At 33.7% G+C, this 17,193-nt stretch overlaps 1 protein-coding gene across 1 annotated transcript; it reads left to right on the top strand.

Moving 5' to 3' along the window:
* The first annotated feature begins 16,145 nt into the window (after window positions 1-16,145).
* Window positions 16,146-16,700, top strand: LOC112037118 (germin-like protein 9-3). The gene has a single exon (XM_065773073.1). The coding sequence runs from the start codon at window positions 16,146-16,148 to the stop codon at window positions 16,698-16,700; it is 555 nt and encodes a 184-aa protein (XP_065629145.1).
* Window positions 16,701-17,193: the final 493 nt, after the last annotated feature.

Here is a 17,193-nt window from a genome sequence, read left to right on the forward strand (position 1 = left end):
CGCTAGTAACAATAAAAAAGAAAAAGAATCACTCTGTTGAGTGGCACTTTGGTTTTCTTGTTTTTACCTCCATCTCTACTGCCACTCTCACCATCGTCAATATGTTGCTGCTGCCATAGTAGTATTCAATAACATGGCAGTGGCAATAGAAACTATAATTACTATGGGTGCTGTTAACGGGTGCTGCACGGCACCCGTTAATGTGATAAAAATTCGAATAAAATATTCATGTCTTTTTAGGGATATGGAAAAAGTTGAGTATTTAATAGGCGTGTGTCAGTGCAAAAAGAGAAAGTTACTATTTGTACTCAAAGTGAAGGAAAAAAAGTCAAAAAGTTGTATTCATAAATATCAGCCGTAAAACATTAACTTTGGCTTGAGAGATTAGTTGAGTACATAAATTCTTCGTAGGTAAAATGAGAGCAATTGTGTTACAGCCAAGGAATTAGGCGAAAATGGGTAACTAATTTTTTTTTTCTAACTATCTAGTTAGTTGTTAAGGTTTTGAAACTATATTTTTTACTAGCATCTTGAGTCTAAGAAACTCGATTTGGAGTTTATAAATCGAGTTTTTGAGACTCGATTTTCATGAGTTGTTCACGTTTGATGTGGCATTTTTTCCACATGGCGACTACGTGGAAATCGAGTCTCTAAGACTCGATTTACAAAACAAAAAAATTTAAAAAAAAATTGAAGTCTCATGCGCGGCCTCACCTCACCGGATCAGATCAGATTAGAGAGAGAGAGAGAGAAAGACCAAATCAGAGATCAGAGAGAGAGAAAAACCAGATCAGAGAGAGAGAAAGAGTCAAATCAGATCAGTTGAAAGACCCAGCCGTCGCGCGGCAGCTGGGTCGCACGAGCTCAGGCCGCGCTGGCCTGGGTTCTCGCGCAACCCAACTGCCGCGCGGCCTGGGCTCGTGAGGCCTGGCCACGCGACGGCTAGGTCGCGCGAGCTCAGGCCGTGCGCGGCTTGGGTTCCCGCGCAACCCAGCCGCCGCGCGGCCTGGGTTCTGGCCTGGGTCGCGCCGGCCTGGGTTCTTTCCTTCTTCTGCAGCTTTCTTTTTTTTTTTTTTTTTTTCCTCTCTCTCTTCTGCTCTTATTTCTTTTTCGCTAGAGTTGTTCCGATATATATGGCTTATAAATCGAGTCTCAGATACTCGATTTCCATGTGAACGCCACATGGAAAAAAATGCCAACTCAAACTTGATTAAAATATGAAAATCGACCCTCAAAGACTCGATTTATTGGCCCTAACTCGAGTCTCTTAGACTCAAGATGCTAGTAAAAAATATAGTTTCAAAACCTTAACAACTAACTAGATAGTTAGGAAAAAAAAATTAGTTGCCCATTTTCGCCCAAGGAATTATAACAAAGAAGACTCTGCAAGTTGTGCAGACTGAGAAGAGCTAAGATTGAAAAGAAAGTAATTTAGAATTTAAGATGCTTTGGAAAAACGTGAAAGGGATGAAGTAGATGCAGTAGGTTCCAATGAAATAATACCCGAAATATATAGACAGTCTTTGTAAAAAACAAAGCTACTACACTGACAATACTATGAAGAAGAAACCTCAATGAGCGGTAGATATTGATTGTGACCGGCTTATTTGAAATTTTGTTGAAAGTAGATTAAAGTATATTTGTAATTTAAAAAAAGTTATAAAAAAAAAAAGTTGTCGTACTAATAATATATAAAAATATTGGTAAGTAAAAAAGTAATGCAAGTTTAGTTAGGTTTAACACTATAAACATGTGAAGGAAGATCTTCTATCCACACCATTAAATCATTAATATGTCCCGCATGTTTAGTTGGATTATAAGTTATAGAATTTTCTAATTGGTGATATGTGAGAAAATAACATCGCTAAAGGTATTTGTAAAGGACTTCACAAAAGTGAGCAAATGTTTAGAAGGCTAAAGATTCATCTTCACTTCTTAAGGCTTTGATGAATTCAATGGATTTACTGAGGCAATTGGCATCAATGTTTAATAAAAAATGCTAGAACTAAAAACAATTTTTATTTTTTTATTTTTACAAATAGATGATATTGTGAGTGATTATTGATAAGTAAAAAAAAAATGATATAAGTATTGAGCTCAAACAAGAATCAATAAAAATTTGTCACATCAACTTTGTGTAAAAATATTACTAAAAACTTTGTGTTTATAGCATTACTTATGCTTTATATATGTTAATCATTTAACTTATTTAGAAAAATGCTAGTGGTCGGCCATAAAAACCAATAAAAAATTCAGTCACAGCAATAACTTATAAAAAACATTTGTGAGGTTCAACCGAAAATTTTCATTTATTTTACATGCTATTTCTCTTCTTTAAATGGATCACATTGTCACTTTAGAAATGTACCAGTACTCACCCCTTCTTCCTCAACTTCATCTTTTCTCTCTTTCATTTTTTTTCTTCTCTCCTTTCTTGTTCCCTTCCCCAACCTTGACCTTCTCCTCCAGTGAGGTCCTCAACCAAAGCATTATTCTCTGTGCTCCACGGCCTATCCTTCATGGCCAGGCCTCTCTCTCCAGTCCCTACTCAGAACACTCGAGGAGGATATAGAAAACGATGTCATTGCCTTTGCGGTATTGGTGTTGCTGCCTTCGTTCAGACACTAGAGAGGTTTTTTTTTTTCAACACCTTAGTTTTTTACCAAAGCTAGTTTTTGTTATTTTTTTACCCCTTTTTGTTATTTTTGAGATTGGCCAGTTTTTGGCCAATCACAATCACTTCGGTTTTAAATCCCCTCTCAACTTTCCTCACCATATTGTCTAGCTTTTTGACAGCAACATATTTGTTATGACTTGATGCTAATACCCCTTTCTTGTGAACAAAAAAAATTTACTTAGTACTTTTTTTTTTTTAATAAGATTTACCCAGTACTTGAATTTTTGAAAGTAAAGTACCATACAAAAAGAAAAAGAAAAAGAAAAAAGATAAATCACTCCACAATCCGATCCACACTCTAAAGAATAATTGTTATCTTAAATATCTATAATCCACTTAAAAATATAAAATTTACAAAGGAAAAAAAAAATTACCCAATACTTAATTTCTTGAAAATAAAGTACCATACAAGAAGAAAAAGAAAAAGAATATAAAAATACATCACTCCACAGTCCACACTCTAAATACTAATTACTATCTTAAATATTTATTATCCACTTAATAATATAAAATTTAAAAAAGAAAAAAAATTACCCAATACTTTATTTTTTGAAAGTGAAGTATCATAAAAAAGAAAAAAAGATAAAGATAAAGATAAATCACTCCATAGTCTACATTCTAAATACTAATTATTATCTTAAATATTATAGCCCACTTAATAATATAAAATTTACAAAAAAAAAAGTGAAAAAAAAAAATCGCCCTATACTTGATTTCTTAAAAGTAAAGTACTATACAAAAGAAAAAGAAAAAGAAAAGATAAATATAAATCACTCCACGGTTCACACTTCAAATACTAATTACTATCTTCAATATTAATAATCCACTTAATAATATAAAATTTACAAAAAAAAAAAAGTGAAAAAAAAATTTACCCAATACTTGATTTCTTGAAAGTAAAGTACCATACAAAAAAAAAAAAAAAAGATAAATCACTCCATGGTTCACACTCTAAAAGCTAATTACTATCTTAAATATTTATAATCCACTTAATAATATAAAATTTAAAAAAGAAAAAAAAATGAAAAAATTTACCTAGTACCTGATTTCTTGAAAGTAAAGTACCATACAACAAGAAAAAGAAAAAAAAAGATAAAGATAAATCACTCCACGATCCACACTCTAAAAATTAATTACTATCTTAAATATTTATAATACACTCAATAATATAAAATTTACAAAAAAAAAAATACGCAGTACTTGATTTCTGGAAAGTAAAGTACCATACAAAAAATAAATAAATAAATCACTCTACGGTCCATACTCTAAATACTAATTACTATCTTAAATATTTATAATCTACTTAATAATATAAAATTTACGATTGAAAAAAAAAAAAAAAACTTAATACTTAATTTCTTGAGTAGAAAGTATCATAAAAAAATTAAAAATTAAAAATAAATAAAAAAAGAAAAAAAATGAAAAGGGGAAGAAGAAGATAAATCATTCCACTCTCAACCAATATCGGAGTAGCGTGAGTTGGGTTAATACCAGTCGCAGGATATTATATAGAACAGCCAAGGAGACATTTTGGCCATTCTGAGTCAAGCACTTGGAACAAGCTAGCTTAGGGAAACTATACATTCAATGCATTCCGAAAGTAGTAAAAATTTCCCCCTTCATGTTTGTTTAGTTATTCATTAAACAAAAAGACTGTTTGTCTGTGAGAACTACAACCCGGGCTGGCTCAATTGAGTCCCAAGGTGATGAAACGACCAATAATATTTTACTTACAAAAATAAATGAAATATATATTTATTTCGTTAAAAATTCATATTACATGATAAATTGATAATAAAATGAGAAATAAATAAACTACAAGATTTTTCCTCCTATTTGCAACCTAAGAAAAATTATTTGGCATTGGTTCCTAGTTACATTCCAAACATGTAAAATTATATGAAAAGGCATAGTTTTAAACTAGTAATTAATCTAAAATCAAGATTACGAGATGAAAATGTGTTAGTAACCCATCTCACTCAACCTAAATTAGTCTTCTAGGAAATAATGGCCTTTTTTTTCATGACATACATCATCAAATTCATCTAACCGCCATGTCATACTAACATAAAATAAAAAGATAAATCATTCATGTGATCATGCAATCAATTGTATCATGGCCATTTTGATTTCTATTTATGAACATATAATCATTCAAAGCACTGAAAATCAAATTTTGACCATCTAATCAATTCGTGTTATCATGTGAAATCCTATGCATCAGTTCGATCATTTCATGTCATGATATTCATCAAAATCAGATTTTTCATCATGAAAGTCATATCAAGTAGTTAAAACTCTAATCTTGGCAGCATATGATATTTATTCTGCTTTAACCCATGTCATCAAATAAAATTATATTACTGTAAAAAAAATAAGATTGCAGAGCAAAATTTAAACGGTTATACCTGTGCTTTCTTTCCTTGATTTCTTTTGACATCCAAATCACAGGGCCAAAAACAAAAAATAAAAAACTACGGGTACAACAAGAATGACTTTGTAGCTTTCATCTATTTTTTGTCATCCAAAAGGCCTGCAAAAGAATCCAAAAGGCCTGCAGAAGGAGTAAAAACTCAATGGCCCTTCCTTAAGATTCTATACCGAAAACACCTTATAAATACTGGCCGTTCTACTATGGATAAGCAACTCACTCTAACACAATAACCATCATCAAAGTATCCCATTAGCTTTTCCATTCTCTATACCTTAAGTTCTCTAATTCCATGGCCTCTAAAACTTTCACCGTGAAATTCTTCTCACTACTAATTTCTTCATTTGCCATCATCCAAATGGCAATAGCTAGAGACCCAAACGTCCATAGGGTTTTGTGACTAAAGAGTTTCGTGATCTTCATCGTGTGATGAATTGAAGAACTTTGCTGCCAACAAGTGAGTAAGCCGCGTACTGGGATCCATGCATCGAATTGGTTAAGCACATACTGAGAGCCGTGCATTGAAAAGAAGAGATTGTCATTACAAAACAAGTCTAATTGGGTATTGGGGTAAGGGTTCAACTGTAGGTTGGTATAAGGTACTGAGATTCATTTACTTGTAACCGCTTGTTGTGATAGTAGTGAATTCTTGAGAGTGGTGACCTTAAAATCACCTGATGGGGTTTTTGTCATGTAAGGTTTCCGCATTTGTGAACAAATCACCGTATCAAATTAATTTTCGCTGCATTTATGTTGAAAAATTTAGACCCCGGTTGATAGAATTAACAAGTTTTAAACCTAAGTTGTTAATTAAATTTATTATAAATAAAACTTGTTAAAATAAACAAACATCAATATTATGTCAAAATCATGCAGTGGAAAAAATAAATAAGATAAGATATGATGACCCAGGAAAACCAATGAAACAAACTAGTTTTACAGTAAAAAACCTGGGGGGAAACCTTTCTGAAAAGCAATTCACTATAATAAAAAGAAGTTTTAGATCTAGTATAAAACATTTGTCCCTAGACTTTACAATCCCCGTAGATGAACTTGCAGTAGAAACTTTCTACCGCTTTAGAACTTCTGAACTCTTCAATATATGAATGTCACTCCTTTTTTTATTGCACGAATCCCAGTATATGACTAACTCCTTTACATGAATCCCAGTACGTGACTCACTCACCAACTTGAGAAAGAAGAATGTTGGTTGCAAAGTTCTTCACTTTATTAACAATGAAGATCAAGAAGTACTTGGTTACAAAACCCTAAGACGCAATAGACGCAGTAGCTTCTTTTAGAAACAATAAGGCATCATTCACCTTTTGCATATTTTCTCCTTGTATTCTCTTATGTGACGGCCTCTAAAATAAGCCTTATATAGGTCTAGGGTTGTGAGAAAAGAAACCCTACACAAATACATAAGCTTGGACCGAAAATTAGATCTAGAAATTTGAATTCCCATAACCTCGATAGATACCTCGATCGATTGAGAATCTGTCGAGCTTCATTCATTAAATCTCGATAGATAGTTATCTGTCAAATAGGTGTCGAGCACACGGGCTGAAACAGCTTTTTTAAATTTGATAGATGCAATTGTCGAGCCAGCTGTCGAGTTTTAATGAATTTGCGCTATTCAGCTTGTTTCTTGGACAGACTTGAATGGTTTTAACACTTGATCTTGAAATCTTGTTTCTTGAAGTATTAAAAACACCTAGATCTACCCAAATACAAGTAAAGTGCGTTTTGTCAAAAAATTAGCCAATTACATAAAATAGTGACATATGTTCTTAACAAGTGAATCATATATGTCTTAACAATCTTCCCCTTTGGCAATATGTGACAAAACCACAACAAACAAATGAGATATGAGAGAAGTCATAAATCACTCAACTCATATTCACTTGTTGAATACAATAAAATCTATCCTAACACAAACTCTTGAAAAATTTTGCAAGAAGAGAGTTTATGACAAGTAGACTTTAACAACCTGTATTTCTGAAGCACTTTAAACAAAACTCATGAAGGCATTTTAGTGTGAAACAGAAATAATAGATTGCATACAAGTAATAAGAAACATGTGTATAAAGAAAGAAAAGAAACAAGACATGTAGAGATAGGTGAAGAAGACATACATCATCATATATATATCAAAGATAAGCACAATGTATGTAAACATAATCACAAGACCGGTGTGCAAGAAGAAGAAGCTAAAAGAAGTTCCTACAACAAGAAGGAGGTAAACACTCCCCTTAACAAGATGAAACACAACTCCCCTTTATAAGGGCATGTATTTCTCCCCATAACATGTAGAATCTTAAAAAAAGAAACCACACATTCTCTACAATTTCTCCCCATTTTTGTCATGATTGACAAAGGATACAAGAAGCTAAAAAGTTTCACCCGAGAAATATAAAGATGATCAAGGGGGTACGAGAAATCCATAAAAATGCATGAATGTAATGAAACAAGATGCTTTGGATGACAAGATAATAGAAAGATGCAAAACATGTGAAAAACAAATCTCTCAACAAGAGAAAATGTCATGCTCATAGATTTAAAACACACACACATACACGCTAAACAAGTCTAACCAATTTTTATATTTTAAAAACAAATTAAGATAGTTTAGTGAGCATATATTAACACATGTAAAATCTTGTGATGGCCAAATCACATTGTACCTGCACATATATCAAGAGTAGCAAAGAATATTGTGTGTTGTGTGTGAAAAACATCGCAAGATTGCATGAGTGTATACATGTTATGACGATTTGAGATATGAGAAAATTACTTTAACTCACACACAATCACAACTGTTTGATGGGGACTATCACTTTCGAGGTATATCCTATAACTCCCATATCTCCTAGAATACACGCTTGCAATCATATTTAAAAGCATTTTGATCTTTTTGCTTTTTATTTTTTTTGCATATTTTTCTTTTTAAGCAAATCATGTATCGGCATATAAGAGAGAGAAAAGAAATACCCAATTATGTTAAGTATTTGACATTCTAATTTTGCTATGCTGAAGCACATAAATGTCATTGACATTGTACTTTTGCTATTCCGAAACATACAAATGTCATTCATGATTGGCGGGCAACAATGGTGAGATGGTTATTTATACCTTTTTCTTAGTATTTTCTAGTTCTTCTCGTCAAAAAAGAGTAATACAAGTGTTAAGTACAAGAGATTACTTAATCTTACTCATCACAAACAAGAGCCACAAAACTCACTTGCTCAGTTGTGCATAGAAATGCTCATCTAAGCTACAAAAGATACAAAATTTATAAAATTTTGTTTCAATGGTCATCCAAGGTACACAAGTACCAATGTACACAAAACACACACTGTTTTTGTATTTTTCTGGTTTTTTTCTTTTTATTTTTATTTAAAAAAAAAAACAAAAACAAAATTAAAAAAAAAAAAAAAAAAACAACCAAACAAAAACAGATAAACAACATGAAAGTATGAAAGAAAGATGCATATGCATGAAGGCATGATAGAATGGCGTAGATGCAAGAAAGCATGATTCCAAAAACAGATAAGAAATCAAGCAAAAAGAGTCCTGCTTTAGATAGAAATGATTAAAGCAGAGGATAAACAGAAAAGACAATTAAGTCTTAGGCTCCTTTCTCACCCACACAGCATGAGTTTTTCACAGTGAAGATGAAAGACACGAGTTCTAGTATGTCTACTAAAGGACATAGAAGAATTAGAATTCTCCTGAAATTGAGTTAAAAAGCTTAAAACTTTTAATAACCCTCCAAAAAAAGGTGTAGGTCATTAAGAGGAAATTGGTGACCGTTTAGACAATTGCTTATGAGGATACAACTTAAAGTAATTAGAATGAATGTGTCCAGAAACACCACAATGATGACAAACATGAGATCTAATAAAGGATTTAGAATTAGCTAAAACAATTTTGGATTTCATACCTTTATCACCTTTCTTAGATTGGGGTGTAAAGACAGACTTTGATCCAGAAGCTGTGGAAAAGGAGGGGTTGGAGGAAACAGCATATCCTAAGCCAGTTTTATCAAAACTAGGCTTTTGAGCACTTAATACCTCATCAAGTTTTGCACTAAACATCCTCTCCATTTGAGTTCTAGTTTGACTAAGCTCAACCTTAAGATTCTTGACCTTCTCTTTTAATGAGGTGTTCTTCACAATAAGAGTCTCAACTAACCTTGTAGTCTCATCTAGTTTAACTAACAGATTTGTTTTTTTAGTTTTTACCTCATTAAGCTCTTTTCTACAAAGATGAGAAGTCTTTTCAAATTTTATAAATTCAGTGCATAGCTTATCATAGGCTTCCTGAAGGGTTATCTTCTCGGGTACTTCATCATTAGAAGAATCCTCACTGTCACTATCACTCTCCACAATCACCTTATTGGTTGAGGTAGCAAAAGTCATAACGTGACGACATTCATCCACATACTCATCAAAAGAGTCATTCTCAGTATCACTCAAAGTAGCAACCAACCATTTATCTTTTGACTCCTTGGTCTTTTTCTTCATGAGGTAGTTTGGGCATTCTATCATCATATGACCAAAATCTTTGCACTCATGACATTAGATGAGAGATTTCTCATTCTTGCTCTTCCTAGAGGATTTAGATTTCCTAGGAGGTTTACCCTTATCCTTTTTTCAAAATTGAAGAAGCTTGATAATCTCATTAGTTTTAAAGGTTAAATCCTCATCCTCGTCATCATCTTCATCTTCAGAGTCCTCAATCTCTTCCTCTATACCCGTAAAAGCCAAGTTTCTACTCTTTCCACTTTTTCCCATTAAACACAATCTCATCTTATAGGTCTGAAGGTTCCCTACAAGCTCAGTTAAAGGAATTTGATCAATGTTTTTTGCTTCTTCAATGGCAATGATCTTGGCATGGACTCTTTCAACTAAGAACCTAAGGATTTTTCTAACAATTTTGGATTTTGCAATAGATTCTCCAAGGTTGAAAGCAGAATTCACTATCTTTGAGTTTAGCATAGAACTTATCAAAGATCTCATCCTCCTCCATTTTTATTTCTTCAAAACTACTAGTCTTTACTGCCTTGGTACCTTCGTAGGTGGTCTCAAGAATGGTTCATATTTCCTTGGCAACTTTTGTGGATGATATTCTCTTGAATTCCTTATTTGTCACCCGTAAAATAAAGCATTCAAGGCCTTACTGTTGAAATTTTCCGCTATGATTGTTGCATCATCCCAATCCACTAACTCTTCCTTTGGCTTAATCCNAGGACCATGCAATACCTTGGTTCTGTCTAGTACCCAGGTATAGAGGAGCGAGTAGTTTCCCCATAGGCCTGAGTCCGAGGACCATGCAGTGCCTTGGTTCTGTCTAACGCTTTCATTTCTCTGTAAGTAGGGGTTTGTCTTTGGATCACTCTACTGGAGATGATTCTTCCTTAAGCCGGATTTTGGTCTTACACGTGGCGCTGATCTCGCCTCCAGCTTGAGCCCCCATTTCCCTCACTTACGAAGCGTCTCTTGGCCGTTCGTGTTCCGCGCTTGACTTTTCGGTGCGTGAGACGCGCCCTCATTAATGTTCTCGTGAATTAAGACGGATCCAACGGTCTATGGTCCCTTTGGAATTTGGTGGCCTCATAACTAGCACTGTTGACAGCTCTCTTTTCGAATTCTGCGTGGATTAATTCTCACCAACATTTATCCCCTATATAAGGCTCTTCGGGGGGAAAGGTTTCTTCACACGCCATGAACCTCCCAACACAAACAGAAAGAACACACCCCTTCAGCTCCTTTGATAACCTCGCCGGAATTGTGACTGGATTCAGTAGAGATGAGGCAGCTTTGGGCGGGTGTGAGGGCATCCGTGCCAAGAGCCATTATTGCCGCAGCCCCTACTGGGCTTCCGGTGCGGCAGAGTTTAGGCGTAACCCCGATGGTGCCATGCATGGTGGCTCAGAGGGATGTCGTTGGAGTACCTAATGTCTCTCCTCGGCGCGCACCCCCGACGGAGGAGATGTGTGAATTCACGTCATGGCTAGTGCCCGAGTGTTGTCGTCTCCGACGACCAACGCTCGTGAGGAGTGGAGAGAATCAAGGGAACATCACGGGGGAAGGCATCCCGGTGCCCCTACATCTCCTCCTCGCTTTGTTCGAGCTCCGCCGCTCCTAGAAAGGAGTTGTTGGTAGCCTTGAAACAAGCTGGCCCTCCCCCTTCCCTGCTTTTGGTGTCAAGTTCTCCCATTCTCTTGACGCCAATAAAAGCACGGGTTGATACTTCCCTCTAGCTAGTTTTAGGGAATTGTAGGGTCCACCTAGGCCTCTGATTGTAGAACTAGCTGGTAGGAATAGTTGTGAAACACGCCTGCCTGAGCCTCTGATTGTAATCTGTAATTTTTCTTTTTTATGAAATAATATCGAGTTCTCTTTCTTTGCTGTTGAATCATCTGTCTCGAATTTTTTTTTTTTTTTTGACCACCATCAATCTTTCCTAGAATGATTACTTGGAACCGTTGCCTGTTGTGCCGGCCGGCGCACTAATCCTCCCCACAGACGGCGCCAATTGTAGGGTTGATTTTTGCGGCCTAAGCCCAAAAGAAATTGGTTATAGGCCCAACGAACCCAGAACAATAAATTTGTAGAGAGTGGGTTGAAGGTTTAGGCGCCGACCGGCGTCTTAGAGGCCTGAACATCTTTTTCTTTTATTGAAGAAAACCTTGGAAGGATTTACAACTAGGAGATGCTCCTCGGCCCATGGCCGAAGAGACTTTTTTCTCCAAAGAAAAACCCCAATCCCCCTCCCCTATAGTTATCCTTAGTATGCCGAGGACGAGGGGATCCTCGGCGCAGATCCAAAGAAGGGTTTACTCTCCAAATTGGCCCTGGGCAATCATCCCTCCTCGGACTGGGCCATTTGGGCCTGGCTCGGAGTGGGCCGTGGCTGTATAATTTCCTGGCCCCACAGAAACTATAATTACTATTTGTACTCAAAGTGAAGGGAACAAAAGTCAAAAAGTTGTATTCATAAATATTAGCCGGAAAACATTAACTTCAACTTGAGAGATTAGTTGAGTACATAAATTCTTTGTAGGTAAAATGAGAGCAGTTGTGTTACAGCCAAGGAATTATAACAAATAAGACTTTGCAAGTTGTAGAGACCGAGAAGAGCTGAGATTGAAAAGAAAGTAATTCAGAATTCAAGATGCTTTACAAAAACGTGAAAGGGATGAAGTAGATGCAGTAGGTTTCAATGAAATAATACCCAAAATATATAGACAGTCTTTGTATAAAACAAAGCTACCACACTGACGATACTGTGAAGAAGAAACCTCAATGAGCAGCAGATTTCAATTGTGAACAGCTTATTCGATTTATTTTTTTTTGAAAGTGGATTAAAGTATATTTGTAATTTAAAAAAAGTTTAAAAAAGAAGAAGAAGAAGAAGAAGAAGAAGAAGAAGAAGTTTTCATACTAATAGTGTATAAAAATATTGGTAAGTAAAAAAGCAACGCAAGTTTAGTTAGGTTTAACACTATAAACATGTGGAGGAAGATCTTCTATCCACACCATTAAATCATTAATATGTCTCGCATGTTTAGTTAGATTATAAGTTACAGAATTTTCCAATTGATGATATGTGAGAAAATAACATTGCTAAAAGTATCTGTAAAGGACCTTGCAAAGCGGGCAAATGTTTAGAAGGCTAAAGATTCATCCTCACTTCACAAGGCTTTAATGAATTCGATAGATTTGTTGAGGCAATTGGCATCAATGTTTAATAAAAAATGCTAGAGCTATAATTTTTTTTTTTTTTAATTTTTACAAATAGTTGATATTGTGAGTGATTATTAGTAAGTAAAAAAAAAAAAATAATAATAATATAAGTAATGAGCTTAAATGAGAATCAATAAAAATTTGTCACATCAACTTTGTGTAAAAATATTGTTAAAATTTTTTGTGTTTATAGCATTACTCATGCTTAATATATGTTAATCATTTAACTTATTTAGAAAAATGCTAGTGGTTGGCCATAAAAACCAATAAAAAATTTGGTCACAACAATAACTTATAAAAAAACATTTGTGAGGTTCAGCCCAAAATTTTCATTTATTTTACTTGCTCTTTCTCTTCTATAAATAGATCACATTATCACTTTAGAAATGCACCAGTACTCACCCTTCTTCCTTAACTTCCTTTTTTCTCTCTTTTTTTTTTATTTTTTATTTTTTTCTTCTCTCCTTTCTTGTTCCCTTCCCCAAACCTCACCTTCTCCTCCAGTGAGGTCCTTAGCCAAAGCATTATTCTCCATGCTCCACGGCCTATCCTTCGTGGCCAGGCCTCTCTCTCCAATCCCTGCTCAGAACACTCAAGGAAGATATAAAAAACGATGTCCTTGCCTTTGCAATATTGTTGTTGTTGCTTTCGTTCAAACAGTAGAGAGGTTTTTGTTTTTTGGTTCCAACACCTTAAATTTTTTTTTTCAAAGACAGTTTTTGTTATTTTTTAGATTGGCCAGTTTTCGACCAATCACAATCACTTCAATTTAAATTCTCTCTCAACTTCCCTCACCATATTGTCTAGCTTCTTAATAGCAACATATTTTTTATGACTTGATGATAATAACCCTTCATTTTAAAAAAAAAAAAATTATCTAGTACTATTTTTTTATAGGATCTATACAGTACGTGAATTCTTAAAAGTAAAGTACCATTTAAAATGAAAAAAGATAAAGATAAAAGATAAAGATAAATCACTCCACAATTGATCCACACTCTAAATAATAATTGTTATCTTAAATATTTATAATCCACTTAATAATATAAAATTTACAAAGAAAAAAAAAATTTATCCAGTTTTTATTTTCTTGAAAGTAAACTATCATACAAAAAGAAAAAGATAAATACAAAGAAAAGATAAAGATAAATCGCGCCACAGACCACACTCCAAATACTTATTATTATCTTAAATATTTATAATCCACTTAATAATATACAACAGAAAAAAAAAATTTTGAAAAACAAATTTAGCTAGTACTCGATTTCTTGAAAGTAAAGTACCATACAAAAAGAAAAAGAAAAAGAAAAATCACTCCATATTTCAAATTCTAAATACTAATAACTATCTTAAATATTTATTATCCAGTTAATAATATAAAATTTACAAAAGAAAAAAAAAATACCTTGTACTATATTTCTTGAAAGTAAAATACCAAAAAATAAAACAGAAAAAAGAAAAAAAAAGATAAAGATAAATCACTCCACAGAACACACTCTAAACGCTAATTACTATCTTAAATATTTATAATCCACTTAATAATATAAATTTTACAAAAGAAAAAAAAATTGAAAAAAATAATTTACCTTGTACTTGATTTCTCGAAAATATAGTACCATACAAAAAAAAAAAAAAAAAAACACTTAATAATATAAAATTAAAAAAGAAAAAAAGTGAAAAAAAAAAAAATACCCAATGCTTGATTTCTTGAAAGTAAAGTACTATACAAAAAGAAAAAGAAAAGGAAATTACTCCATAATCCATATTCTAAATACTAATTACTATCTTAAATATTTATAATCTAATTAATAATATAAAATTAAAAAAAAAATTGCTGAATACTTGATTTTTTGAAAGTAAAGTACCAAAAAAAAAAAAAAAGATAAATCATTCCCCACTTTCGACCAATATTGGAGAACCATGAGGTGGGTTTATACCAGTCGCAGGATATTATAGAACAGCCAAGGAGACATTTTGGCCATTCGGAGTCAAGAACTTGGAACAAGCTAGCTTAGGGAAACTATATATTCAATGTATTCCGTTGAAAGTAGTAAAAACTTCCCCCTTCTTGTTTAGTTATTCATTAAACAAAAAGATTGTTTGTCTGTGAGAACTACAACGCGGGCTGGGTCAATGGAGTCCCAAGGTGATGACACGACCAAAAATATTTTACTTACAAAAATAAATGAAATATATATTTATTTCGTTAAAAATTCATATTACATGATAAATTGATAATAAAATGAGAAATAAATAAACTACAAGATTTTTCCTCCTATTTGCAACCTAAGAAAAATTATTTGGCATTGGTTCCTACTTCCTAGTTACATTCCAAACATGTAAAATTATATGAAAAGGCATAGTTTTAAACTAGTAATTAATCTAAAATCAAGATTACGAGATGAAAATGTGTTAGTAACCCATTTCACTCAACCTAAATTAGTCTTCTAGGAAATAATGGCCTTTTTCATGACATACATCATCAAATTCATCTAACCATGTCATACTAATATAAAATAAAATAAAAAGATAAATAATTCATGTGATCATGCAATCAATCGTATCATGGCTATTTTGATTTCTACTTATGAACATATAATCATTCAAAGCACTGAAAATCAAATTTTGACCATCTAATCAATTCGTGTTATCATGTGAAATCCTATGCATCAGTTCGATCATTTCATGTGATGATATTCATCAAAATCAGATTTTTCATCATGAAAGTCAAGTAGTTAAAACTCTAATCTTGGCAGCATATGATATTTATTCTGCTTTAACCCATGTCATCAAATAAAATTATATTACTGTAAAAAAAAAAAAAAAAAAAAAAAAAGATTAATTCTGCTTTAACCCATGTCATCAAATAAAATTATATTACTGTAAAAAAAAAAAAAAAAAAAAAAAAAGATTACACAGCAAAATTTAAACGGTTATAGCTGTGCTTTCTTTTGACTTGCAGCCAAATCACAGGGCCAAAAATAAAAAATAAAAAACTACCGGTACAACAAGAATGACTTGGTAGCTTTCACCTATTTTTTTTCGTCCAAAAGGCCTGCAGAAGGAGTACAAACAAATGGCCTCCACTTAAGCTTCTATATCGAAAAGACCTTATAAATACTAGCCATTCTACTATGAATAAGCACCTCACTCCAGCACAATAGCCATCATCAAAGTACCATATTAACTTTGCCATTCTCTATACCTCAAATTCTCTTCCAAGGCCTCTAAAACTTTCACCATGAAATTCTTCACACTACTAGTTTCTTCACTTGCCACCATCCAAATGGCAATAGCTGGAGACCCAGACATCCTCTCTGACTTCATAGTCCCTGCTAATGTCACCACAATTGATGCAAGTTTCTTCACGTTTACTGGCATGCGTTTCCTTGTCCCTGCCACTACCTTCAAAGTCTCAAAAATAAGTTTGGCCGAGTTCCCCGCTCTCAATGGACAGAGTGTTTCTTATGCTGTACTTCAATTCCCAACTGGCACCCCTAACCCACCCCACATTCATCCCTGCGCTTCTGAGCTCATTTTCCTTAGTCAAGGTACCCTTCAAGTCGGGATTGTTGATACAACCAACAAGCTCTTTACTCACACACTACAAAAGGGTGATGTCTTTGTCTTTCCTAAGGGACTCGTGCACTCCCAGTATAATGCTGATCCGCAAGAACCTGCTCTAGCGATTCCAGCTTTTGGGAGTGCAAATGCTGGAACAGTTTCTCTTCCCAACACTTTGTTCACTACTGGCATTGATGACAATGTCTTGGCTAAATCCTTCAAGACTGATGTTGCCACCATTCAAGCTCTTAAGGCTGGTCTTGCTCCCAAGCCTTGAGGATAGCGTTCATTATTTATAACAACTAATTTATGATATCTCCTTATTCTTTGTGTTTTATGATTTTTTTTTTTTAAATTATTCTTCTTGTTTAGAGGAGTATTAAAGTATTAATCATCAGTTTGTCGGCCGGCATTAAAAACCCTTTCTTTTTAGTATGATCAAAGACACAAATTCTTTCACTCCTCTACTTTATTGGATAAGAATATGTATGCAACAAAAATTTGAATTCAGTTCATTTGTGATTTAATTTCTGCAAAGATTTTGGGATGAAAATCATAGTATATTTTGCTGCAAACAATGTAGAGTTAGATTTCTCTTTAATGTCTACACTCGGGTGCTGACTTGGGATGAAAATCTTTAAATTTCATTGGGCGACAGTTTGGAATTGGCAAAAAAAATGTATAACAAAGTTTCCCTTTCATGTCTACACAACCGGCAATTGATCTCTCTCACTTCATACTGTTGTTGCAAAATATCTTTAAATGGCAAT

The sequence above is a fragment of the Quercus suber genome, unplaced genomic scaffold, assembly GCF_002906115.3.
Source record: "Quercus suber isolate HL8 unplaced genomic scaffold, Cork oak 2.0 scaffold_68, whole genome shotgun sequence".
In the NCBI taxonomy this organism is placed as follows: Eukaryota; Viridiplantae; Streptophyta; class Magnoliopsida; order Fagales; family Fagaceae; genus Quercus; species Quercus suber.

Coding starts and splice junctions, on each gene's coding strand:
- LOC112037118 (XM_065773073.1), top strand. CDS start 16,146: ATGGCAATAGCTGGAGACCCAGACATCCTCTCTGACTTCATAGTCCCT.